Source organism: Heloderma suspectum, chromosome 2 (genome assembly GCF_057233095.1).
Source record: "Heloderma suspectum isolate Gila_16-S chromosome 2, 16-S_ref, whole genome shotgun sequence".
Taxonomy (NCBI): domain Eukaryota; kingdom Metazoa; phylum Chordata; class Lepidosauria; order Squamata; family Helodermatidae; genus Heloderma; species Heloderma suspectum.
Genome location: NC_139459.1, coordinates 221,380,561 through 221,407,659, shown reverse-complemented (window position 1 = coordinate 221,407,659; position 27,099 = coordinate 221,380,561). Strand labels below are relative to the sequence as shown.

The window sequence follows — 27,099 nt, the reverse complement described above, 5'->3', positions numbered from 1 at the left end:
AAAAGAATCGCCGGCGTGCTAGAATACGCATGCGCGCTCCATCGTCCTTTTGTATTGCCGGGGCTTCGCGCATTCTCGACCCGCTCGAGAGGGCGCCTCTTCCGGTTTCAGGAGCTGCCGCTCCCAAGATGGCGGCCTTACCACATCGAGGAGGGCGGGGAATGAGGCGGAAGTGAAGGTGGGAAGTATTGACAGGAGCTAGAAGTGGGCGGCGGTGGCCTTTCCCGGGGAGTTGTTAGGGGGGTCTCTCTGGTGTCAGGATGATTCCCACGGAGGAGGCGTCTGCCCGGAGGAGGGAAATAGAAGAGAAGCTCAAGCAGGTGGGGTGGCGTTGGCTGGCTGGGTGGGTGGTGGTACGGCATTCTCTCCCGCTTCCCCCAGGACATTTTCCAGCACGCTGTTTTTCTGCCTCTGCTGTCGCCATCCTTTGGTCCCCCGTAATCTTATTTTTGGGGGGCGGGCGGACACCGGCAGCCGTGGGCGCCCCCTGCCTGGTTCACTGTCTTCATCAGAGATCACGAAATGGCGAAAGCTGCAATCCTATGCAGGTTTACCTGGGAGTGAACTCAGTGGGGCGCGCTTCCAAGTAAACACAGGATTGGGCCGCGAGTTCTTCCCCAAAAGGGGGAGAGGATGGGCTTGTTATAGCTTAAGACTGCCACTTTAAAAATACATACTAGCCCTATAAACCGCCTGCCTGCGTGACACATAGAAATATGGCAGATGAAGCTTTTCCTGATAGGATAAGCGAGGAGAAATTCTTCATCTACTCATTTTCTTCATGGTGGGCTACAGGAGCAGGACTGGAAATAAAGGTGGCAAACCCACTGTAGTGCTTCACTGATGTCCTCTGAAATGTTTGGAGGTAGCCCCAGGAGGCAGGGGAGCAGCCTCACACCCTGACAGGAGAGCATGCCTGTGCATTCTCCATAAGCTCTAGGGATGTTTAGCACAGAAAGCTTGCTTGGGTGGTCCTTGGTCTTTCTGGGGCTTCCTGTAACAGGTAATCCTGTCTTAACATTCTTGAATAGTTAGAGGGACACTGAACTCTAGAGAGTCTTATTTAAAGGGTGTCCTCCCCACCTCTGGAGTCCTCTTGAATCTCTCCTCGCTCTACAGAAAACTTTGCATTTATGGCCCTGAGTATATAGGGCCTACAATACTTTTTTCCCTGTAACCATTTGCGTCCTCTCTCTACTCAAGATGGCTAGAACTTCAATTCATTAATAACAAGACTATCTTGTTTAGCTTTTGCTGTTCTACAAGTGGTGTGATCTAAGGAGAGATTTGGAGGAAGTAAGAGAGGTGGCATCATGCAAGTGTTCTGGGAGGCAGTTCCAAGTATGTGGGATAGCAAGGGGAGGTCATTTGAGGGACCAGGAGACCTTGGAATGGTAGAGGATTGTGGAGGTGGAGGAACAAAGATAAGAGGGGGCAAGGCCACGGGGGGCTTTGAACATAAGGATCTTGGAGCAGACAGGAAGCTATTGTATGGTTTTAAGGGGGGTGTCACCTTGTCAGAGTGACAGGAAAGGTGAATTATTTTGGCAACAGAGTGGTGGATGGACATGAGAGGACCAAGGTGAGAAAATAAAACACTAGAGAAGAAAAGGTTGCGGTAGTCTAGGGGAGAGATGACCAGGGCATAGACCATTTTCTACTGGCATCTGGGATTGTTCTGAAATAGGTTTCTATTGGTGCTGAAAACTGTGGATTCATAGAATCATAGAATAGTAGGGTCGGAAGGGGCCTACAAAGCCATTGAGTCCAACCCCCTGCTCAATGCAGGAATCCAAGTCAGAGCATCCCTGACAGATGGCTGTCCAGCCTTGTCTTGAATGCCTCCAGTGTGGGACAGCCCACCACCTCCCTAGGTAATTGGTTCCATTGTCGTATTGCTCTAACAGTCAGGAAGTTTTTCCTGATGTTCAGCCGGAATCTGGCTTCCTGCAACTTGAGCCCATTATTCTGTGTCCTGCACTCTGGGATGATCAAGAAGAGATCCTGGCCTCCTTCTCTGGGAAAACCTTTCAAGTACTTGAAGAGTGCTATCCTATCTCTCCTCAGTCTTCTCAAGGCGAAACATGCCCACTTCTTTCAGTCTCTCTCCATAGGGCTTTGTTTCCAGCCCTCTGATCATCTTTGTTACCCTCCTCTGAACCCTCTCCAGCTTGTCTGCATCCTTCTTAAAGTGTGGTGCCCAGAACTGGACACAGTACTCCAGATGAGGCCTAACCAGTGCTGAGTAGAGGGGAACTAGTACTTCCCGGGATTTGGAAGCTATGCTTCTATTATTGCAGCCCAAAAGAGCATTTGCCTTTTTTGCAGCCACATCACATTGTTGGCTCATATTCAGCTTGTGATCGACAACAATTCCAAGATGTTTTTCGCTTGTCGTGTTGTTGAGCCACGTATCCCCCATCTTGTAACTGTGCATTTGGTTTCTTTTTCCTAGGTGCAGAACTTGGCATTTATCCCTGTTAAATGTCATTCTGTTGTTTTCTGCCCAGCGCTCCAGTCTATCCAGATCACTTTGAATTTTGTTTCTGTCTTCCAAAGTATTAGCTATCCCGCCCAATTTTGTGTCATCTGCAAATTTGATCAGCATTCCCTGCACCTCCTCCTCCAAGTCATTAATAAAAATGTTGAAGAGCACTGGGCCCAGGACTGAGCCCTGCAGTACCCCACTCGTTACCTCTCCCCAGTTTGAGTTTCAAAGGAAAGGAGTTTCAGTTTGAAACTGAAAGGAGTTTCAGTTTGAGATTCAAAGGAATTGTTTAGTGTGCTGGGGTTCAGCCCAAACCTCTGCCTTGTACTTAGTCTTTTGGGCAGGTTACTTTCCTTTGCCTGACTTCCCATGGCAGCCATTTTGTAGTGGTGCCCAGGACAGTTTATGAAATTGTCAGATGTGCCCACTACCAAAAAGGTTGTCTACCCCTGGTGTAATATGTCTTTCTCTCGCCCTTTCCCCAGATAGCCAAATCTGGGCTGTTAGATCCCCATCCAAGCTTCTGAGAGTTTATAGAAAATGCCACTACATTTACTGCTTATATAAACTGTATTATAAGTCAACATACGTTGGTTTTATAAATAATTACAGTTTACTGATAATATTGGTAAGTGTCTAATTAAGCCAAAAAATCTTGTACCATACTGAAAATACTTTACAACGGTATGAGAAATTATCCAGTTTAAAAGCTGCTTTTTAATTTTGTTTAAATGTAATGTCCAGATCTTGAAAACTTTAATTTACATTAAAATATTTGCAAATAATACATAGGGAGCAATCCTGTGTCCTCTAGGAGGGTGGCTGAGGGGCTGTAACAGGCTGTGGACCTCCCTCTCCATAGGCAGTGAAGGAGGTCGACAGGCAGAGGCCTCCCCATGTGCCAGTGGAAAGTTCTGCTGCCATCACTGTTCCAATGGCAATAGGGCCAGGAATAGGACATTCCAGGGGGGTGTTGGGGTCTTGGAGGAGACAGTGGATCCCTGGAATCCTGTCCCCTTGGTCTCCTTGACATGCCCAAAACAAAGCCCAGGAACTATGCCAGTGCATGAGTGGATATTTTTCCTCCTGTTGGTGTCAATGGGAGGGAAACAAAGAAGAAAGCCATGTGTGTGTCGGAAGGGGAAACACCCCCCCCACACACACACACACACACTGCTCTGGCCAGTGAGAGTTGGGAAGGCTTAGGAAATGGTTTTTGCTCTGGTAGGGATCCCCCACCTCCTCTCATAGGGTTGCTCAATTAAATAGTTAAAATTTTTCTGGGAGCTTACAAGTTTGGTAAGTATCTAGGAAAGTAAGTTTTGAAACTGATCAGTTCAGGGAACAGTGTGATTGATGTTGTGTTTTTCCCCCTTGCAATGACAGGAAGAAGAAACATTGTCTTTCATTAGAGAGAGTTTAGAAAAAAGTGACCAGCTCACAAAGAACATGGTAAGTTTATATAACCTATGCATTTTCTTTTAAACTGCAACAGAAGTCTCAGTTATTGTATTTTGGTTGATGGAACTGCAGACTAAAATACGTCAATGCAGGTAGTCTGTGCTGAAGGAAATGATTCTCGTTATCTGCATCAAATATTTCTGACTTTGATGTTTAGGTTTCCATTCTCTCGTCCTTTGAAAGCCGTCTGATGAAGCTGGAGAATTCAATTATCCCTGTACATAAGCAGACTGAAAATCTTCAGCGCCTGCAGGAGAATGTTGAAAAGACACTGTTCTGCTTGGATCACGTTATAAGTTACTACCATGTAGCAAAAGACACAGAGAAGATAGTAAAGGAAGGGTGAGTTGATCTGGTTCGCTCATAATGATAACCCCGGTTTTTTTAAAAAAACCCTGAGCTGTCGTGAACAAGCCGGCATGCTAGTTTATGCTACGTGATTGCTCCTGCTGCCAGTGGGAGCGGCTAAACAGCCCGGGGTTCCAACTCTGGCTTGTCAGGGGAACATCCCTGGGTTGCTTAGCCAGTCCTGCTGGCAGGAGAGCCAAGTGAGAGCAATTGAGTAGTGCAAACTAGTATGCTGGCTCATTCACAACACAACCAGGCATTCAGGATGCTCAAGATCTTTGTTAGGTCAGTTCTTCTTTTATTGTGTTTCTCTCTTGGTTTTACAAATGGTGGATGAAATAGAGAAATTAAGTGGAGACAGAATATAACAAAGATGGTATTGCCTTTATTAGGGAAGTAAACTTGGCAATAGTAAGGCTTTTACAGTTGTCTCTCAGCTTTAGAATGTTCTCTCTGAGCGGATACATCAGTGCACATCCTTCTAAAATTTGCGGGAGAAGTAGGGCACATCTTAAATACCACTGTTGCGGTCTAAAATAGATTATGATTTTTAAGCATTGTTATTTTATATATGTGTTTATTTTTAACAAGGTTTTATAGCTTGGATTGTTTTATGTTGTTTAGTGTTATTGTAAGCCCTGTGGAGCATAGGATGAAACAGGATAAAAATATATAAATAAAATTGTCAAGATATTTTGTTAGAGCCAAGTGAAATGGTAACCTGTTTTTTTGTGAGAACTTCAAATGGATGCTGTTATTTATTTTAGTCTTTGCCTACCACCTATCCATGCCCGTTGGTTGGATCCAGACTCAGTTGTGCTTAGAATATACCCACTTAAATAAATGAGACAAGTTAGTCATGATTAATGTAACCCCCTTTGATTTCAATGGGTCTGCTCTATAAGCATAACTAAACCTGGACCCAGCCAAATGTCTCAAAGGAAAGTTGGCAACCAAAGCTCATCACAAGGCAAGTAATGGTAAGCCATGAGTTAAATGTTGCTTGTTTGCTAACTGTGAGCTACAATGTATGCTGGCCATCCTTTCACTTCTGTACTTAAAACTCAGTGAGAGAAGTGCCAAATTATCTGTAGGCAAAAAAGGGAAATTACAGAATTATTTAGTGGTCTCTGCGGGGGAGAGGTGGTAAGCAGTTGCTTGTTCACGTAGCTTTTCTCAAGCCAGATGTATTTTGAATTGCAGCCCTACAGGGAGACTGGAAGAATATTTGGGCTGCATGGCTAAAATCCAGAAGGCTGTGGAATATTTCCAAGACAACAATCCTGATAGCCCAGAACTGAATAGAGTGGTATGTAATGTATTTGAGTGTCAGACTACTGACTAGAGCTTTATCTCTCTTCACACTTTCCTTGCTTTTTTAAATTTAGTTCACAGTAGACTTTGTTCCATCTGGAAGCAAATATCAATGCATCATAATGACCTAGTTCACACGTAATGATAACCTGGAGTACGGGTTGACAATTGGTTGAATTGTAGGTTGTCATTACATGCGAACCCTGCACTATGGTTTAACTATGGGTTGTTAACCACAAACAACTCAGAGTTCACAACCGAACAACAAACCATTGGTTCTCTTCCTGGGTTGTTCATGATTAAGAACTTATAGGTAAACAATAGTTCAGGGTTTGCATGTAATGACAACCCATACTCTGGGTTGTTGTTACAAGCGAACCAAGCCAATGGCTTTGAGGGTCATGATCTAAAAGAGTGTGTGTATATATCCTCATTTTTGAGAGCTTTTCTTGCAGAAAGGCCTCTGCAGATGCCACAAATTGTCTTTAAAACCCTGAGTTTTTAAAAAATGGTTTTGTACAAAAGCCTTTTAAATGGGAAATAGCACTCATGCACTATTTTATGAAGTACATGCAGTGTTTCCGTTCCCTTAAAAAAGCTCTTTGTGGCAAATACCCCAAATGCATTTTAAAGCAATTATTTTGAAGGAAAAATACTGCATATGCACCTGTGCCATTTCTCTTTATAAAGCTAAAAGCCCTCATGCCAAATCCCTAAACTGTTTTTGAAATTGCAAGGCGAAAGAGCAGTTTGGTCCTGTGGGAGCACCTTCTGAGAGGGAAGCAGACGGATTTGGATGCATGTGTAGATGGTGCAGTCGTGCTTCTGGACTGCAGCCAAACAGTGGAGCTGTGTCCTGGTATTTTATCATCTTCAAAGCATCTAATGTCTTTCCTATGTGTCATTTCAACCAGAAATCGTTGTTTGAAAGGGGGAAGGAGTCACTGGAATCTGAATTTCGTAGCCTAATGACCAGACATTCCAAACCAGTTCCACCAATCCTCATCCTGGATCTCATCACTATGGATGATGAATTGGAAACCCAGGAAGATGTGACTTTAGAACACCTCCCTGAAAGCGTCCTGCAGGACATAGTCCGCATATCTGGTTGGCTGGTGGAGTATGGGAGGAACCAAGGTAAATTGACTGAGAAACTTCTTATCCTTTTGTTTTAAGCTTCAGTTGAATGGCTAAGACCTTTTTATTTTTCCAGACTTTTAGCATGGATTAAACCTTAACCATTAAAGTTCTGTTTCTGTGGTTTTTATGCAGAATTTTTTTTATTCTGTTCTTGGTTTTACTGTATGAAACCAATCTTGGTAATTCAGGCTGTTTTTACTGTATTCTATATATTTTATGAACTTTTAAAAAAAGCTGCGTTGAGCTTATTTTATAAAGGAAAGTGGGCTATACATTTCTAAATTAAATAGATACATTTCATTGTTGCAAAACTGGGCCACCTGTAGCACCAATGGGCCATAAAGCATATGTCTTTTGCCTGTGCGCCCTTGTTAGATCCATAAACAACCCAGTTTTCATATTCCATTTCTAAACTTTATGGCAAGAAGACCATGTTTTTAAAAAGATGGTGGCAAAAAAGTTACACAACAAGAAACATGTTAAAAAGCCTTGAATTATGGACCAGCAACATCCTGTTCTGCGAGTGAAAGGGGAAACCGGTAAAATAGATTCCTTTTTGCCCTTCCCCGTTTTTCTTGTGGCCTTTTCTGTTGCCACTAGATAGAAATCTTTTTTTCTCTCCAGCTAACCTAATCAGACTGCATCCCTATTTTATCTAGGTCAATTATCCAAGCAATATCTTGCTGTGATTGGTTCAGCTCTCTTAGTCAGTTCTCCAGTTCCAGCTGCTCTGACCCTTTCTTTCCTCTAGGACTCTGGATGTTTTTCTGTCCTCTCCTTTCGCTCTGCTTTTCTTTCTCTTTGCCTTTGGTTAATGGGTAGGCAAACTTTCTGGGCTGTGAACGCATGTTGCAATTTGATAAACTGTCCTGGGCACCATCACAAAATGGCTGCCATCAGAGGTGTGGCAAAGGACAAGTAACCCACCCAAAAGACGGAGTACAAAGCAAAGGTGGGGTCTGAGCGCCAACACACTAAACAATTCCTTTGAACCCACAGTTTTAAACATCAGCAGAAACCTATCTCACAGCAATCCCAGCTGCTGGTAAGAAAACATGTTAATTTTTAAAAATCTGGGACTACTTTGTGTGCATGTGTGCATACACACACGTGCGCGCTTGCGAAATATCTAATCCCATAATATCCTAAAACCAAAACTAAATACAACAATGTAGAATAGTTCTGTCCCTTCACACCTGGATTCTTTATGGTCAAAGTTCATATACCATGATTATTTAATGGCTGATAATAGGTGCTTGCCATTTAACTGCTACAGGTGTGCAGTGCAATCCTATGCATGTGTACTCAGAATGAATTCCAACTATGTTCAATGGGACTTACTTGCCGGTAAATTTGCATAGGATTGCAGCTTTAGAATGCAATTGCTGCAGAATTAGTATGACCTATCCATGTGTAGTCAATGAAAGCCATGTTAATGAAATACATTCTATTATAATATTTGAATAAATCACGGTTATCATACTCATCAACCTACTTCTATTTATTTATTTCCCCAGGTGGTTCAGTTTGCTTGGGATAGTACATATGTAATGATAGTTATAATAGTTGATAGTTACAATAATGATATAATAATGCTAGTTCATATAATGAACTTCAGAAGTTCCTTATGAGAAAATGAGGTTGAATTTTTGGACGCTACTTTTTAAGAAGTATGTCATCTTCTACCTTCCAAAAGGTTCAGGACAATAACATGTTAAGGCACGCATGTTAAAATTAGGCTCATATTAACTTTCTAAAAAGCTAAGTGCTGTAGTGGTGGCTAAAGGCACAGTCCAAAGATGTGTGCACAAATCTGTTGTAATTTTAGCTGAGACTTCCTTGAAGCACCTAATCCCACTAAAATGGTCTTTTAAGCTCATCTTAAAGAGAAATTGTGATTTGGGAATTAAGCGCAATGGAGAGTTGCTTCAAGGGAATCTTGCCAAATTACTCTTATGGGTGTTTGGATGGCATATGTACATGTCTCTGGATTGTCTCTGAGTAAATATAATCCTCACTTGAATGAAAATGGCAAGGCTTCATGAATTCAATCATTCCATAGATTCTCACTGTTGTCAGAAGAAGGCAGAATTTTTGGAAATAAGGGTCTCTCACGTTTTGCTGAAGCAAGATAAAGTCTCCTGCTTTCTGGAACAAGAAGATGGTGACCTGCAGATAGCCATCAGCTTCTAAAAGCAAATACCTTTGTCAGGAAATGGGACTCTCACCCTTGTTAAAGCGAATGAGGGTTTTATGCATGATACCTTTGGTGCTTCTATCCAGTTCCTCTCAGGTTTTATTTTGTTTGTTCATGCTGGCCTTCCCCCATCCCCCGTTTGCCGTACAATGTGGTGGTTAAAGGGTGTAATGAAGTAACTAACATTTATTAATGTAACTGTAGAAATCTTAAGTGGACAAGCAAACATTTACAAGATTAGAGATTTTGAGTACAATCCTATTTAGTCCATTTACAAGTAAGTGCCATTAATTTCAATGGGGCTTACTCCCATGTATGTGTGTATAGGATTGCATCCTCAGGAAGTCACTGTCCACCAGCCGCTGAAGTCAGTGGGCCAGTTCACACAACTCGACAGCCTATCATGGATCAATTTACCCTTGAGGAGCTGTGGTGTGTGCCAGCCACCATTATGAATATGCAACCGCTGACCAGGGGTTGTCATATCATGTAAACCCAGCTGCCAGGGTTTATTTGAGGGCTAAACAACCCTTGTATAACCCACAGTCTGTCTTGGGGTTATGCAGGTTGTTTAGCCCTCAAATAACCCTTCACCCCACTCCACCCCGCATTGGGGGTTGCATATTCAGAACGGTGGGCAGCACGCACCACAGCGGCTCGAGGGTAAATTAGCCCATGATGTTGTGCAAACCAGGTCAGTGTAGCTAATGAGCTGCAATGTAGCTGCAGTTTAGCTAGCTAATTCTTTTTGAAGACAGTGCAACTTGCCAGCTTTTAAGTGCAATTGTGCCTATTTAATTTGCTTGTAGATCACACCATCTGGCAGGAATTTTCAAAGCGCTTGGAATCTAAGGCTTGGATTCAAGTAACTAGAAATCCACATGTATTATAAAAACCTGACAACCTAATACTTAGATCACTTATGGTGTCTATAGCAAAGCTACATTTTTTTAAAGCCTAGATCTTGTTTGTTTTTTGTAGCAGACAAGTATACCCATCTGGACAAGTTAATTTTTTTTCCTAGGTCTCATCTGTTGTTTTCCATCTGCAGTTATAATTCTATTGTGCACACTCTTGTGCGCTGAGCATGATATAGCCTCATTGATTTTTTCACCTCACTGGTTTGCAACCTTCATAATCCTCTATTCCCTGGGTGTTCTCGACTCCCATCTGAGTGAAGGATGGTTATTTCTCAGGTGATACTGCAAGCAGATGCAGGCTACGGTGAAATAAAAAATGAAAATGTGCTCTCTGTCCTGTGTAAAACTCCAGGTGAAACATTGGTGTGTGTCACTTCTTCATAATTGTAAACAGTATGTACTGTTCTTGAGTATTAATTGTGTTTATCTATACTATCTTGTAATAAAAGGGATGCAGAACCTCTTTCAGTTCAGGGGCCAAATTCCACTTTGGAGAAGCTTTCAGGGGCCACAGTCCAGTGATGGGCGGGGCCAAGGACAAAAGAGGCAGGGACAAAACATACCAGCCTATTTTAGCTTAAGGCCTATTTTAGCTATTAAAGCAACATCTCCAGCATCAGTGGCAAAGACGTGGGGTTGTGGTTAATTATGATGATCGCAACGTTTGTTTTTATGTGGTGTCGCTTTATGATGAATGGTAGTCATTATTGAGGTACCTGGCATATGATTAAAGCAGAAATTGATGTGTTCTCATGTTTGAACCTGGATTCAAATGTTGGCTCAGGTATTAGTGGCCTAGCGAATGGTCTGTTAGTACATGACATGGGTATTCTTTTTGGCCTCCAGCAGTGCCTAGATAAGAGGCCACCTTAGATCCATATATAGGCTGCCCTGAGCTCTTTAGATGAAGAGTGGAATACAAGTGTACGCTGGGGTAGGCCATGTATTCTCAGCCTCTTTTCCATTTTCAGAAAAGAAATATTAGCAATCTTGGCAGGGTTGTTATGAGAATGAATGAGATAAGAACTATAAAGCATTTGATTTCTTAAGGGGCTAGTTACACATTTAATGGAAGCACAGTGTTACAGAGGCCTGTAACACTTTTATCCAAAAGGAAAGTGGCTTTTGGAAGGAGAAGCCAGTTAAGGAAAAGAGGGGATGCTTAACCCTTCATATGCCTGCTCTTCCTCCACTCTAAATTTCCTTTATCCACAATGCTTTTCTTTTACAAAACCAGTATCAGGGCTCTGATATGCACAATTGCATGTAATATGTAGTTTGGCTATAAATTATAGAGTAAAATGTATTCTCTTTGAAATCACAGGTAGCTCATGGAAGCTTCTCATTGATCTGAAATAGGAACATGTAAAAACTATAAAGAATTTAAAATATGTTCCTCTGCCCCTGAACTCACTGAAACTCATTTACATGCATCATTCAAAGGTGAAATGTGTGCAAGACAAGTCAAAGGCCTTGGGAAGAATCCAGAGATCTTTCATCACCTTTCTTATCCTGGAATACATGTGTAAACAGTGCATGATCAGGTCTTTAGGTAGAAGGAGCCTATTGGCGGCTTCCAGGCATCCCTGTATCCCTTGCATGCTTTCCGGGCATCAGCTCTTTATCTTTCTCTGTCCCCAGCAGTCCAGCAGCAGGAGCAGCAGGAGCTGATGGTATCTTCAAGTCCAGTTTGGAGTGAGTAGGGGAGAGGGCAACTAGGAAAGTAGGAATAGGTAGAAATAGGGAAGAGGAAGCGTAGCTGAAAATGGGCGCAACTCTCTAGTGGGTGGAGAGACTGGGAATGAGGGTCAGGAGGGGAGACTGGTATGTGTTTATGGTTGTCATCGGAGGCAAGGGGAGGCTTTACATTTATATCCCGCCTTTTTCCTCCTTAAGGAACCCAAGGTGGCGTACATAATCCTCCTCCATTTTATCCTCACAACAACAACAACCTTGTGAGGTGGATTGGGCTGAGAGTCTGTGACTGGCCCAAAGTCACCCAGTGAGCTTCCATGGCTGAGTGGGGACTAGAAGCCAAATATCCTGACTCCCAGTTTAACACCCTAGCCACTACACCAAACTGGATGGTCCACGATTTCCCTACAACTTTATGGTTTCTTACTTGATCAGAGATCAAAAGACTAAGTTCACAGATGCAGTCGTAAATGAATACTCTCATTACACCCTGGAATTCTGCAGGAGGTGTAAGGTACAAAGGGGTAAGGCTGTTTCTAGGCTGACAGGTGACTCTTGAGTAAAAGATACATTCTGTTTGTGAGTTCTCAGTAAAAGGTAAACTGCTTTTTGCGGACTGCAGACTGATTTACCTCCAAAACCATATAGTTCCTAGGGTTTTGTTGCCTACAGCAACCCATTTCGCATATAACAGTGGCAAATCATGGGTTAATTAATCCATAATTTCCTGCAGCATTCCAGGCCATTTTAAATATTCAACCCCCGATCTGGTCAATCAGAGCTTTGTGCCATGACTTCCGGATCTGGACATTGTAGTTTAAGCATGGGTTAAAACCCCCACAGTTAACCTAAAAGCAAACCATGGGTTGTTTAACCCACAATTAACCTATAGTGTCTGGTTTGGATGTCATGTAGCAACGCCCAATCAGCCTGATTAGGGTTGAATATTCAAAAAGACTGCGGAACATGCCTGGCACATGCTGTGGCAAATTGTGGGTTAATTAACCCGCAAATTGTGGGTTAATTAACCCACAATTTGTTGCTTTTATATGCGAACACCCCCAATGAGAGTTATTCAGCTCTGGCCTGTAAACAAAAGAATTATTAAATGTATTTTTAAAAACATAGACATTTTGGCACACATTTTATCCTTAAAGCAGGTAGAACACATGCTTTTCATTCAGAAGATTCCCAGGTTCAGTCCTTTGGGGAACAAGCATGCAAGACCCATGAACTTGGAGAGCTGTCACCAGATGGGTAGACAGTATTCAGCTATATGGGCCAATTATCTGAACTGACTTTCTCTTTTAGAAATGAAGTACTGTGCCCATCTTCCCTTGGAGAATTTGTAAAGCATATAGCTTATGGAGCTGTGCCTGGACTGTGAGAGGGAGGTGTTCACTGGAGGGAGGGGGGTTGTGTCTAGAAGGGGGAGAGTTGTGGGGATGTATGCTTTTGATCAGGGGTGGTCAGAAGATACAGTTCCAGATGTTTGCTGGGTGACTGGCCAGATGGGCGATTAATACATTTAATAAATAAATAAAATGTTTGGACTTCAACTCCCAGGATCCCCTGCCACCATGGCCAATGGTCAAGAATGCTGGGAGTTGATGTTCCAGGCATCTGGATATCTACTTTCGGCCCACCCCTGCTCTAGAATATTTGTCAAGGGGATATACTCTAGAAAATTAGGGTAAGGAGAAATGGAAATGGTGTACAGTGCAATGAAACCATAGTCGGTTGCATGAACAAATCTGAAGAGAGACTATTGTTTTTATTCTGGTTTTATTATCATTCCAGAGAAGCAAGTGGCTAAACCAGAGCCTTCCATAGAATTATCCAGTTTGTTGTCATTGGAAAAAACACAGGGTCTTGTAGCACCTTAAAGACTAACACATTGTGGCATAAGCTTTTGTGGGATAGACCTATTTAGTCAGATGCATCCAGCAAAGTGGGTTTTGGCCCTCAAAAGCTTATGACCCTTTGGTTCTGCTACAGAAGACTAATAACACTAGCTTCCGGAATGTATCACTGGCAATACACCCAAACTGCTCTGGTGCTGCCTTCAGGGGCAAACTAGGCATTATGTGGGAGTTCCATGACTGGCACTCCCCATCTCTCTCTCTCTCCGCCCCCCTCTCAGAAATCAGCCATTGGTGAGCATGATTTGGGTAGGGGAATGGCAGAAGGGTTAGCCAGTTGCCTTTGTGCCATGGCCCCAATCCAGATTGTGTCTCCCCTGCCCCCTCCCTCAGCTGCTATTAATTGTGAGGGTGGGGGGAAATTAAGAACACAACGGTGTTTTTCTTTGTTAAAGCAGTGTGAAGTTTGGGACCATGGCAACTTAAGTTGGGGACTTGTCATCCCCTGCTCCACAGCCCCAATCCCTGTACTGCTTTTTAAGAAAGGGGTGGGGGGAGTGGGGAATTCCAGTCACAGAACTCCCACATAATGTGTAGCTTGACCATAATTCCTGGACGTACTGGTTTATTTGACCTGAGCTTTGTGAAGGTAGCAACCTGCTTGATCAGTTCAGTTGCATTGGATGAAGTAGGTTGTTTACATAAGCTCAGAAAAGTCAGTTTACTTCTAAGGTACCCCAGCAGTTAAGTATGCCTGCTGCTACAAAATTAACACAGTTGGCTACTATTCAGTGTGCCTGCTGCTACAAAATTAACACAGTTGGCTTCTGTTCTGAAATTACTACTATGAAATGGTAATTGCTGTATGTGATTATTCCAGTTTTTTTAACACAGGCAACAATTGGTGTCACATATTCAGGCAGCTGCATTTCCCTTACTCCAATAACTTACTTGGATCCTAAACTAGGAAGCCTCTCATAGTCTGAACTGAACCGTATGGACCTCTGCTGTGTGACTTGGTTTGTCCTTATTTTTCTTGTGGTGCAGGTTTTAACTGTCTATGTGAGGAGAAGCAGCTGCCAGCAGGAGCCCAGAGAGGAAGCCTAAAGAGAGAGCACAGAGCTACTTCCTACACCAGCATAGCTTCTAGGGAGAGCATTGTAGAGTGGTCATTCAGAGAATTAGGACACAACTGTAGTAAGTGCAGGAGACTCAAATTCAGAAAGCATCAGGGAGTACTGTAGAAGGCAAAATTACCTTTATGTTACCTGAAAAGAATTCTAGAGCTTTTTATGTAAAGTAAGTAGTCTTTAGAAATGGCAATTGCACTACAGTAGTAATCTTTAAAAACAAACACAACTCTTAGCCTCAAATGATTATTATTGGCTACTATTGTGATTTTCAATAATCTTTTCTTTCCTCTTTTTCTCTCTTTTTCCTTTCCTTTTATAAGCAGGGTTTTTACTGATGCAGTATCTACTGGTGGAGCCTCATGCTCACATGCATAAACCTTAAGATGCTTCAAGCATGCATTTTGGTGTATTGAAGACTGCTCTCTTTTCTTCTTGAATAACATTTATTTCAATTAAGTTAATACAGACAAGTTACCTGGCACAATACAACATTTATAATCTTATTGTTTGAGAGTATGATTTGTTTTTACAGTCAATAAGTGCTATCCAGTTTTGAAACAAAATTATTGAATGGTTTTTCTGTCATGTTATCTTTGTTCATATCAAAGGCGGTGGGAACTAAAAGAGTGTAAAGTTCGCTGCTTCATGTTGCGTGTGTTTCTCTTCCTAGACTTTATGAATGTTTACTACCAGATCCGTTCCAGCCAGTTGGACCGTTCTATCAAAGGGTTGAAGGAACATTTCCGGAAGAACAGCTCTTCCTCAGGAGTCCCATACTCCCCTGCCATTCAGAACAAGAGGAAAGACACGCCAACCAAAAAACCCATCAAAAGACCAGGTTAGTTCAGGATTTTAGGCACCAGTTCCTTGTCATGGCCTTGAAGATCCAAGCCTGGAAGCTTCACTTGCTTTTTAATCAGTCTGTTGCTCTGGGAGAGGGTTTCTCTTGGTTTTGTGATTGTTGTTTGATCCCACATTAGGTGGTCCTTCTAGAAGTTTCAATTTTAGTAGAATGCCAATAATCTTGTCATGCAGGTAGCCATGAAAAGCCCCTTACATAAAAGCCACGCGTTCACTGCTTTTTGTTTTTTTTAAATGAAGTCGTTGTATGGAAAATGATGGGTCGAGGAACACTCATTCCCTGGGCTAGTGCTAGCCAAGACTGATGCATTTCACGGGCCCTCATGGCCAGACTTGCTGTGTCTATTCCTGTCCTGACCAGGACCCCAGAAAGCTCTAGATCTTTGCTCTATGGGCACAGACAGAAGGGTTTTTTATTGCACAAAAAAACCTTGTACGACCAGTCCCAGTCAAAGTGTCTAGGACTCCCTAAGGGAAAATGGGCTCTGTTGTGATCATTGCTATGAACAAGCTATTTCCTCTACTTTCAGAGACTCTGCTGGCTAAAGAACATTAAGTTTCACCAAGCTCTCCTCTCCTCTCCTCTCCTCTCCTCTCCTCTCCCTCTCTGACTTCAGAGTTGTAGGTGTGTCTTGAGTGTGTTGCCACCTGTTGGTGATGTGGATCCACAATATAATGTCCCCCCGCTAAAAAAAACACTTAGCTGAGTTTTCTTCACAATAATTGCTCTGTGGAACATTTTATTTTAAGAGTTCCTGGATTTTCAGGTCTTATAGTATCTAAATGATTCTCCCACCAAAACAGTTCTCTTCAAACCTCCTTTTTCCAGAGTCTTGACTTTCTGTTAAGATTCTATTGCCATTTAGCTTCTGATCATTTTTTAATACAATGGGTGTAGAGCATAGCTCTTTACTGAACAGAAATGGTAAGCATTGGGCGGAGAGAGCAGTAATTACTGCAGCTATTTTATAGAAGCATCTTCCTGTATTTCAGCCAAATGAGTTCACAACATTGCTTGTAGTGTGCGGGGAAAAAATGAACTAATTTACAGGATGAAATTGAGAATTGTAAATGCTCTTATGCATAGAAGAAACAGACAAGTAGAAGGGTTGTAGAACAGTCAGAGATTGAGTTATAAGGCATGAAAATGGCATGTTGTAATTGTTTTGTGTCTTTTTTATTTTTTATTCTTCTGTGAATGACAGTCCTCATCCCAGGTAAAGTGTGTGTTCTGTGTGTCCCTTCTGCAGCTTTACAGTACTTTCTAAACTTCTGTGCACTAAGATGCCACTGCAGGCCTATTACTACTGCTAGCTAAAGGTGTGCTTGGCGTATTCCAAGGGGATATCTGCCCATGGAAGCCTCTAATGCTATGCAGGTGCATACAGGATTGCTACCGTGTCCTGGAGTTCTTCCTGAAAGCTGACCAGTACTGAGAGAAAGGGCAAGAAGATTTAGGCCAGATTTTTCAATTAAAATAATCTCCACTATCCATATGTGTGTACCTTGGTTAGACTATTGGACTTTCCCAAGCAAACAACCTATGCATGTTCAGACAGAAAAAAGGCCTTCAACTGCCAGCATTCACCAGCCAGCCAGGCTGAGAGTTGTAGGACTTTTTTCTGTCTAAATATGCATAGGATTGCACCCTTAATTTACTGAGCTAAAGATTTCCCTTTCCACTAAAGGCCTTTGTCTCTTTCCAAACCTGGGCTTGAAAGTGCTGCTTTGGCTAAGGTATACCAGTCTCTCTGGTATGTCAGGCAGTAGATTCAGTGAATTCAGCACCATTTGACTGCCTTTGACATTTCTGAGCTGGTAAATCATTATGGAAGGGTGAAGTGGAGGCGCAATTCAGTGGACCAAATGAAACTAATTCACATCCTTACAGAATTTTGTCAGGTGTGCTAACCCACTTGCTCATAGAACCTGTGATGCCAAATTGAATGAAACAATTGCTTCCCACATGCTGGATGTACTAAGTCTCCTAGTTATTTGAATTGGTGTGTTGGGCAGAAATCTGGGAAGTGATCAATCGGAACTAACAGTATGTGTCTGAAATAGACCTGCAGTGAAGCAAATCTTACAAAATAATGGCAAATAATTGTGCCTTCATAATTCTTTGGTAGATGGTTTTATTTCCCAGAAACTATTCAGCTTTCAAGGGCAGCTCTAATGGTGAAGTTCTAACATCTCCGTCAAAATTGCCACTCTTGGTTTCTTTTGTTGCAGTGTAATCATACCTTATTTTTTCTTTTTTTCTGTCTTGAATGATGGGCAAGGAAATAACTTCCATTTTCTGTGCCACTGCTTGACAAATTCATGTTAACTCCCACCCTCCTAGCCAGTTTTAAGTTTCTAGGTTGAGTTCCATGGTTTTAAAGGAAGGATATGTCAGCACTACGTATCTCATGCAGTGAGTGAGTTAAATTGACATAATTGCACAACTTGTAGGCCAAAACATCTGAAGGACCATAACTCCCATGATCCCTCACCATTGGCTATATTGGCTAGGGATGATAGGAGTTGTAGGTCAAAGCATCTGTAGGGCCACAGGTTGCCCACCCCTGATTTAAAACTACCCTCAGAGTCCCAGGAAGCAAATATCTGCGGGAGGGGGGAACGCTACAAAACTATTATATTCAAGGATGCAAATGATAAATCCCCACCCAAACATAGCTGGGTTTGGGCATAATTTACCTTTTTAATATATGGACAAAGCTGTTGTGCCCCATACCTCTGTACCCTGCTTATGGTCAAAGTAGGTACTTAAAAGGCTCTTCTAGCACTCCAAACAAAATATCCTTCTTGTTGTTGAGGCATTAATCTCATCAAGGACAGTTTCTAATGTAAATAAATTACAAGCTGACACATTCAGCACCTTCAAGGAACTCGGTCAATGTATAACTACGTTATCAACTCAGGAATAGTGCCATCAAAGAGGTTAGATGCATTTTTTTGTTTGTTTCATACCAGGAACAAAGCTGACAGGTGGGCCCCAAGTAAAGAGAGAACTTTGCAGTGGAGTGACTCTTACAATAAAAGCCTTCTAGGTCATTGTACTAATAGAATTCTCTGCTGATCCATTCTGAAAATACATTTCTTCCTGAAGAAATGAGCTAGAGCAGGGGTGCAGAACCTTAGGCCTGCGGGGCAAATCTGGCCTGCCAAGGTTGTCCAGAAGGCCACACCCCCTTCCACATGCCCCATTTCCTTTCCACCAACCACAGATCATTTGGTGGTTTCCCAGTTTTTGTGCATTCTCCCCACCCTCCAACCCCAGTCATTCTAAAAGGTTGGAATGCCTCTCCTAAGGCTTAGTTTCTGGCAGTAAAGGCTTTAAGCTAAAATATGCTGGTGTTTGGGGTATTCTGTCCCCACCCCTTTTGCTTCTGGCCCTGCCCACCAGTGGAATGTGGCCCACGAGAGTTTCTCCAAAATGGAATTTGGCCCTCAGGCAGAAAGAGGTTCTGCATCCCTGAATTAGAGTTTCCTTTCTCGCTGAGCTGGCAACAAGTAGTCTAGATGTTTCCAAGTCCATCTTTTGGCCGCTAACCCACAATACAAGCAACACTGGGTTAATATCTTCCAGGATGCTTGCAATGAGATAGTGCTGTAAGTTTAGAAGCAACAGCCTGTTCCTCTTCTCCCTGTTTGATCACTGCCTCTACCTTTGAATGTGATGCCTTCATTAGTAACCACCATGCTGTCCCACTTGGTTCACAAGCGCCTAATCAGGAGAAATAAATCTAGAACAAAGGCATTTGGCTTCGAATAGAATCCATCAAGGCCTAATTAGGATGCTAAGTACTCTGCTGTTCAGTTGCACTGAATTAATACCCAGCAGCACTTGGTGCCTCTGGAGGTAAACATGGTTAATTGTTCTTATGCAAATTGGAAGAGGATGTTGAGACGTGCAGGGTCCTTATCTGTAGAGAGCATGGAGGACTAACATTGTAGTCTTGCATTGGGAATAGCTCACACTAATGCTTGCTGCATACATAGTAGCTAAACCCATATTGATGTTACCCACAGAAATAAGGATGCTAATTTCAATTATGCCTGAGTTCCTCAGAACCTGGGTGGCTTTTCATGTAACCTTTTACAGTGGCAAAGCTCAATGAAGTAGCATTGGTAACTTGGTTTTGGGAATTCTAGAAGCGTGGGTCTTTTACATGGTTCAGAAAACTTTAAAATTGTTTCATAGCTTGAAGGGTTTCTTCAAAGTTTAATTTAGTGAAACCTGCTAGCATTGCTTTCAGGTGCAAAGCTTATCAAGACATCTTCTGGACAGTTTGTGGTCTTGATACTGTTCCACTGTAATAATCCAAACCTCAAGCAATGTTTAAGAATGGAGGAAATGAAGAAGTGTTTGGATTTTTTAATTCCCCGCAACCACTTGCAAAATGTAGATTATAGCATTGTTTAAAGTGCTCTAAATATTTTTCCCATGATTATGACAACCCATTTATGATTTCCCCCAAAATACTGTTTTAAAATTTATTTTATATGGCTCCAAATTCCATTTGGCTAAGTATAGGTTCAGCATAGATTCTACACTATCTATTAATTTTCTTGCTGCTAACCAATTAACTTCAAGATTTTTAAGTATCTGATGGCTATCAAAAGGCATCTTCTTTGCACTACTGTCATTATCTGTCATTGCGATTAAGAAGAGGTGGAAAGAATACACAGAAGAACTATACAGGAAAGATCTGAATGTCCCTGATAGCCATGATAGTGCGGTCACTGAACTTGAGCCGGACATCCTAGAGAGTGAAGTCAAGCGGGCCTTAGGAAGCATTACTAACAACAAAGCTAGCGGACATGACAGTATTCCAGCTGAGCTATTTAAAATCCTAAAAGATGATGCTGTTAAAGTGCTGCACTCAATATGCCAACAGATTTGGAACACTCCACAGTGGCAACAAGACTGGAAAAGGTCAGTTTACATTCCAATTCCAAAGAAGGGCAATGCCAAAGAGTGTTCGAACTACCGTACAATTGCACTCATTTCACATGCCAGCAAGGTTATGCTCAAAATCCTACAAGCTAGGCTTCAGCAGTATGTGTACCAAGAACTACTGCAAGTACAAGCTGGGTTTCAAAGAGGCAGAGGAACTAGAGGTCAAATCACCAACATTCGCTGGATCATGGAGAAAGCAAGAGAATTCCAGAAAAACATCTATTTCTGCTTCATTGACTACGCTAAAGCCTTTGATTGTGTGGATCACAACAAACTGTGGCCAATTCTTAAAGAGATGGGAGTACCAGACCACCTTACCTGTCTCCTGAGAAACCTGTACAAGGGTCAAGAAGCAACAGTAAGAACTGGACATGGAACAACTGATTGGTTCAAAATTGGGAAAGGAGTACGACAAGGCTGCATACTGTCGCCCTGCTTATTTAACTTATATGCAGAGTACATCATGAGAAACACCGGGTTGGATGAATCACAGGTCGGAATTAAGATTGCCGGGAGAATTATCAACAACCTCAGATATGCAGACGATACCACCCTAATGGCAGAAAGCGAAGAAGACCTAAAGAGCCTGTTGTTGAGGGTGAAAGTGGAGAGTGCCAAAGCTGGTTTGAAACTCAGCATTAAAAAAACGAAGATCATGGCATCTGGCCCCATCACTTCCTGGCATATAGAAGGGGAAGAAATGGAAGCAGTGACAGATTTTATTTTCTTGGGCTCCAAGATCACCACAGACGGTGACTGTAGCCATGAAATTAAAAGACGCTTGCTCCTTGGGAGGAAAGCTATGGCCAACCTAGACAGCATAGTAAGAAGCAGAGACATCACCTTGCCGACAAAGGTCCGTATAATGAAAGCTATGGTTTTCCCAGTAGTAACGTATGGCTGAGAGAGCTGGACTATAAGGAAGGCTGAGCGCCGAAGAATCGATGCTTTCGAACTGTGGTGCTGGAGAAGACTCGAGTCCCCTGGACTGCAAGGAGGTCCAGTCAGTCAATCCTAAAGGAAATCAACCCTGACTGCTCATTGGAAGGACAGATACTGAAGCTGAAGCTCAAATATTTTGGCCACCGAATGCGAAGAGAAAACTCCCTGGAAAAGACCCTGATCCTGGGAAAGACTGAAGGCAAAAGGAGAAGGGGACAGCAGAGGATGAGATGGCTAGATAGCATCACCGATGCAATGAATATGAACTTGAGCACACTCCAGAGGACAAGAAGGTCCATGGAGTCATGAAGAGTCGGACACGACTTAATGACTGAACAACAATAACATTATCTGTCCATATGTTGGCATTGGTTGAATCATGCAATGATATTCTTGCCACATTGACGCAACTTGTTTGGGGAGATTTCTGCTGCCCTAGTTCTTTTCCTGAATACCATTATGTCGAATTGCCATCTGTAGCACATATCAGAGGCTACATTGCCTTCTGTGGGATATGCTGTGCATGTATGCCCCATTGTAGGCTTACAAAATTTTAGGTGAACCTTGGGGCCAAATACTCTCACGTTTAGTAAAGTGCATTCCATTGGTACAAGGGACGCTTAGTACTATCAGCAACGTAATCGCTTGCAGTAGTGACAAGGGTGCCTGTTCCACCACTATTCTATTGCAGCACATAAAGTGCAATTGCACCATAGTACCTGTTCTAAATGGGGTATGCTGTAACTGTGAACTTTTAAATCAGCAATAGCACATACGATGTTGCAACCTCAGGAAGGTCTGGGTGTCCGGGTTGGGCTATTTGGTTGTTTTTTGAGCAAAACTGCAGGGTGTTTTAGTGATCTATTTTTTAAAAAATCAGTTTGTCTATTTTTTCCTATTGGAAAGGTCATAGAGCTCTTTATACCTTTCCAGTTTTTTTTTTCCTGTTCCTTGGTTGTGTCTACAGTGGTTGTATGTCTGATGTGCTGAAGCAACAGTTACACTCTTGGTGTATGTATGTGGGGTTTGTGTACTCCTGATTCTATTATTTTGCTTTGTTGCATGTTCACTAATACTTTCTCATGTAAAACTGAGGTTTGTTTGTGGACCGACATTTTAACGCTTTCTCTTGTGCTTTTTTCAGTGTTTCTTAGTTGCAGCATCCTGCTTCAGCTACAGTTTAATGCTGTCTTTTTCTTTCTTTTTTTAATCCACTTTTGTGGTGTAATTGATGTGTATTCAGAAGTACAGAGCCCTAGGGTGGGGGAGGGAAATAGATTGACCTTTAGTCCTTCTTTCATTTTACTGTTCAGAAAGGGGGTTGGAACAGAGATGGGCTGTGCAATTAGCTCCTTGCTTCTCTTGTCTTTGGCTCTAACTGTTCTACAAAGATAGAGCTTTCTCTTTGCTTTACCTTCTTGTTAGAATCCTGATCTAGCTGTGGTGAGAATGCTCAGAAATAACACACAGTCTGTAATTATTTCTGTGGTCTACGGATCCCTTACGTGCCCATTGAAGATAAACCACTGTGGAATCTGGTGGATTTCGAGGATTCAGTAGGTAGTGATCTCTCATATAAAACAAGGCTATATACCCTCTCTATTCTTCTCAGTACTGATTTAGAATGTCAAGGCTAAACATTTCACATTTCATAACAATTGGAAAAAACATTCTAAAAAACCCCCACATACAATAATGGAAGATGTCTGAATTTGCCTAACTTCAGACAGTGAATACAATGTGGATGGTGCAGAAACAACAACCCCTTTTGTGTGACAGGGGCTCTCTTCTATTTGTAAAGGACAGCCATGAGGAATAGGTAGATTATATCCCATGCTTGCGCTCACAGACCTTGGGGCAGGTGGAATGGGTAATCTCCGTGATGTAAGTAGTTCCTGCTTTCAGACATTTGTATCCTGCGTTTTCTCAAGATTCAAAGCAACTAACAAGAACATAAAAACAATACCCCCACACACAAAATAACTAAACAAAATAAAGATAGAAAATATATATTAAGAACAAAAATAATCGGCAGGGAATAAAAATCAACAGAAACAGGAAAGAGCAAGGATTAATCCTTCAGTCGATGCAGTCTTGTCGGCCTCCCCCAACAGCCTCCCTGAAGTGCCACATCTTAATGCAATAGTGAGACCAACTTCAAGATTGGGGGAGGGGGGTTTGGACTCGATGGTCTTGTAGGCCCCTTCCAACCCTACTGTTCTATGATTCTCTGAAGCCAAGCTGGCTTCCCTGGGAAGGACGCTCCATGATATCAGCATCCCAGGAAAAAGGCCCTGCCCTTTGGATTCACCTGTGTAATCTCAGCTGGTGGTAAAGGAACCCAGCGAGGACCTCTGATGTTGATCGGAGTACACAGGAGCCTGCATGGAACCCACACCACACTGTTGTTTTCTGTGGCAATCATGCTGCTTCTCTAATGTGTGAAGGTCACCTTTATTCAGAATTTATGTATTTATTTATATATCCTTTTTCATATATCCTCTGTTATCCCAGGCCTTGGTGGTTTGCAAAACATACAAATAACGTACAAAATAAAATCAATTTATCACCAAAATAGATTTAAAACAATATTAGTACAACCAGCATTATGTATTATTACTTTGCATGGAATTCTAGGTCCATGTGACTGTTAATTGCCTATATTCCTTAAAAAAATATGAATATACCATGTTACTATTCATTACTAAAGCTTGACAAAAATAATACTGTCAAAATGATTATTCCATGATTTGTATTTATTGATCTGGAAAATCTTAAATATATAATTGAAATAGAGGATTTTGGTGGCCTCAGCAGCATTTGAAAGCAAATTAACATGGCTAGAGTTCTTCAGTCTCTCAAAGGGAATCAGTGACTACATTACAGGGCACACAACTGGGCATTTCTGAGTGTGTGTATATACAGAGCATTCTCACTTTGGGGCAGCACTACTGTGCTAGGTTTGATTGACAAGGCACTGGTGGAGGGTTGCTTGGTGTTTTGTTTCTCATTCATTTCCAAGGTCTCTTTGTCTCTTCTCTCTTGTGGCTCTGGTGACAGGCACGATCCGTAAGGCTCAGAATCTTCTGAAACAGTATTCTCAGCAATGTCTAGATGGGAAAAAGGGGGCCTCTAACCTCATTCCTATGGAAGGTAATCACTTCTCTCTCACTATCACTCTTGGGTTCTAATTTGGGTATTGGTCTTCCTTTCATATCCAAGGTTTCTGTTAGCCTTTAGCCCCACTGCTGATATCTATTCAGGTTGTACAAGAAATAACCTGGGTTTTTTGGGACTCAAAACAGCATGAAGAGCAAAGAGATGGATACAAAAGATAGGCTAACTCATACTAACTCATTACATTTATTTATTTATTTATTCATTCATTCATTCATTCATTTTATTAACATTTATATACTGTCTTATTTGTTAAAAAGCTATCAAGGCTGTGTACAGCAATTTAAAACAATAAACCCTTAAAATAATTTTAAAAAACCAAGAACATTAAAAACAGCAAAGCATCAAAATATTTAAACTACATAATTTAAAAGGCTACATTAAAATGTTATATAGTTCCGAAGAGTTGTGGGCCACCTAAATTAAGGGCAGTCTTATCTGTGATGCAGTTTGACTGGCTAACAGAAGTTATGTGGTAGCTTGGTGACCTGTCCTTCCATGTTCTGTCCTTGTTCACTTCCATCTTGGAAGGTAGTAGCCCTTTCAACCTTGATCAGATTGGAATTGTTAACCTGAGGTACAACATCCTGCTGTCCCTTCCTCCTTTTAGGGGAGTACATATGGAAATAAAGGCAGCAGTGTCAAAATGATGGTTGCACTTGCTTTTGACTCTCAGCCATGCATTATGTCCATAACTTTATCCTGCTTGAAACTGCTACTACTGCTGTGGTGTTCAAAGAAGGGGTGCTAGATTGGGTTGCCAGGAAAATGCTTGTAAAGGTCTGTCGAGCAAATAAAACCCGAAGTGACAAGCACTCGTGCTGTGATGGTCCCGGAAAAACCACTCCTTCTGTTAATGCCCGCTGACATCTCGCTAGGTCACGAGCATGATTTACGAGTTAAGCACCTTTCCGATGCCCTGGCTGACAAGCACGGGCCAGCTTCTGGTAAGTACCATATCAAAACGTAAGCTGGCTAATTTAACTCTTTCTTTCTTTTTAGTGTTTCTTGCGCTATTCTCTTAAGACACTTTCAGATGAAGAATTTTTTCCGGAACCTGTGTGCCTAACACCTGCAAGCCACACAGTGACTGTGCTGATCCCTGTGCGCATCCCTGCCAGTCTAAAAGACATCCTGGGGGCTAGCAGGGTCAACGTGGATGGTACAATGCCAATGAGCAACCACTGTCTATATTTGTTGGGGCCTCTTTCTCCTTGGGTCACTCTTGTCTCCTTCCCCCAGCCAAGTTTAATCTTACAGTCCTAAACTACTAAAGGGGAGACTGCTACCTGGACACCTTCTTAGGTAGTTCCTTCCTGCTTGGGGATTCCAGAATCTTGGGTATTAATATTTTCCACTCTTCATTTCAGTGAAGCCTATTCCTGGTGTTTTACACATGGCTATCTCTAATGTGTAATTTCTCCAAATATCCACCTTGGGGTGAGCGGTGGATGGATATACATGGCTTCTCAGTTGCACATAGAACTGAGCAGATTCTAGGTTCCCACAGTGCCAGTAGGAAGATATAAGAAGAATTGGAACAAAACATCTCCGCCCTGCCTAGTGTCTTCAAAGCCCATATTTTAATAGTATTTGTGAGCATTCCTTTTTCAAACTCAAGTTGTAACTTCCCTCAGAATGCAGCCTAGTGGCTAGCAGAGACTATCTGGGGAAGATGGTAATATGCTGTCCAGAATTGGGCATGATGATATGCTGAAGACATGAAATGCTCTAGCAGAGCAAGGTTTTTGAGAAGCTTTCTGCTGGTGTTAACTGAAAGCCTGTCCTTGTCCCCATCCCACAATGTCATAAAGTTTCAGTGTCATTGTACTGAGGGATGGTGCCCCTGAAGTCCTAAGTTTCCAGGTCCATCACCAGGTAAAGCCAGTTGTCCCTCAGTCCAAAATATAGTATAGCCCGATGATGTGGACAGGACCCTTTGAGAAGTGTGTACTGGAGCCTTGAACTTCCTAACTTATAAAAACAGCCAGAGCGGACTGGCTCAATGGAAAGGTGGAGTGGTGAATGCCTTTTTACAACAAAGTATGATCCCATCTTGTCTAAAAGAAGCAGTGGTGAGACCTTTGTTTAAAAAACAAAACAAAAAAACCACTCCCTGAATCCCACTGAATTGGATAATTTCCTGCCAGTCTCCAATATTCCATTTTTAGGCAAGGTGTTAGAATATGGGTTGGCATGTCAGGTCCAAGGGTTTCTGGATGAGGTGGATTATCTAGATCCATTTAAATTTGGCTTCAGACCTGGTTATGGGATAGAGACTGCTTTAGCTGCCTTGGTGGACAATCAGTGTCAGAAACTGGATAGCAGGAGCCTGTCCCTGTTGGTTCTGCTGGACCTCTGTCGTCAACCATAGCATCCTTCTGAAGCAACATTCTGGGATGGGACTTAGACGTACTGTAGTGCAATGGTTCCAGTCCTTGGGGGTGTGATTTCAGAAGGTAGTGCTGGGGGACTCCTGTTTGACACCCTGGCCATTAGCCTGTGATGTCCCTCAGGGTTCCATTGTGTCCCCCATGCTATTTAGCATATACCAGAAACCCCTGGGAGAAGTGTCCAGAGTTTGGGGGTTTGGTG

General features: G+C 42.3%; 1 protein-coding gene across 10 annotated transcripts in view; it reads left to right on the top strand.

The window, feature by feature from the left end:
* Positions 1 to 187: 187 nt before the first annotated feature.
* The window catches only part of EXOC7 (exocyst complex component 7), a 44,745-nt gene continuing 17,833 nt past the window's right edge, over positions 188 to 27,099 (top strand). For 2 of the 10 annotated variants that reach the window (XM_084838163.1, XM_084838170.1), the window contains exons 1-8: positions 188 to 320; positions 3,875 to 3,940; positions 4,107 to 4,291; positions 5,501 to 5,606; positions 6,526 to 6,748; positions 15,229 to 15,396; positions 16,625 to 16,636; positions 24,388 to 24,480. In XM_084838163.1, the coding sequence (XP_084694289.1) occupies positions 261 to 320; positions 3,875 to 3,940; positions 4,107 to 4,291; positions 5,501 to 5,606; positions 6,526 to 6,748; positions 15,229 to 15,396; positions 16,625 to 16,636; positions 24,388 to 24,480 (913 nt within the window). In that variant the 5' untranslated portion in view covers positions 188 to 260. Of the gene's footprint in view, positions 321 to 3,874; positions 3,941 to 4,106; positions 4,292 to 5,500; positions 5,607 to 6,525; positions 6,749 to 11,509; positions 11,564 to 14,472; positions 14,623 to 15,228; positions 15,397 to 16,624; positions 16,637 to 24,387; positions 24,481 to 25,382; positions 25,452 to 27,099 lie in introns of all 10 variants that reach the window. The other 8 variants (XM_084838166.1, XM_084838164.1, XM_084838168.1 and 5 more) reach the window with 6 other exon arrangements.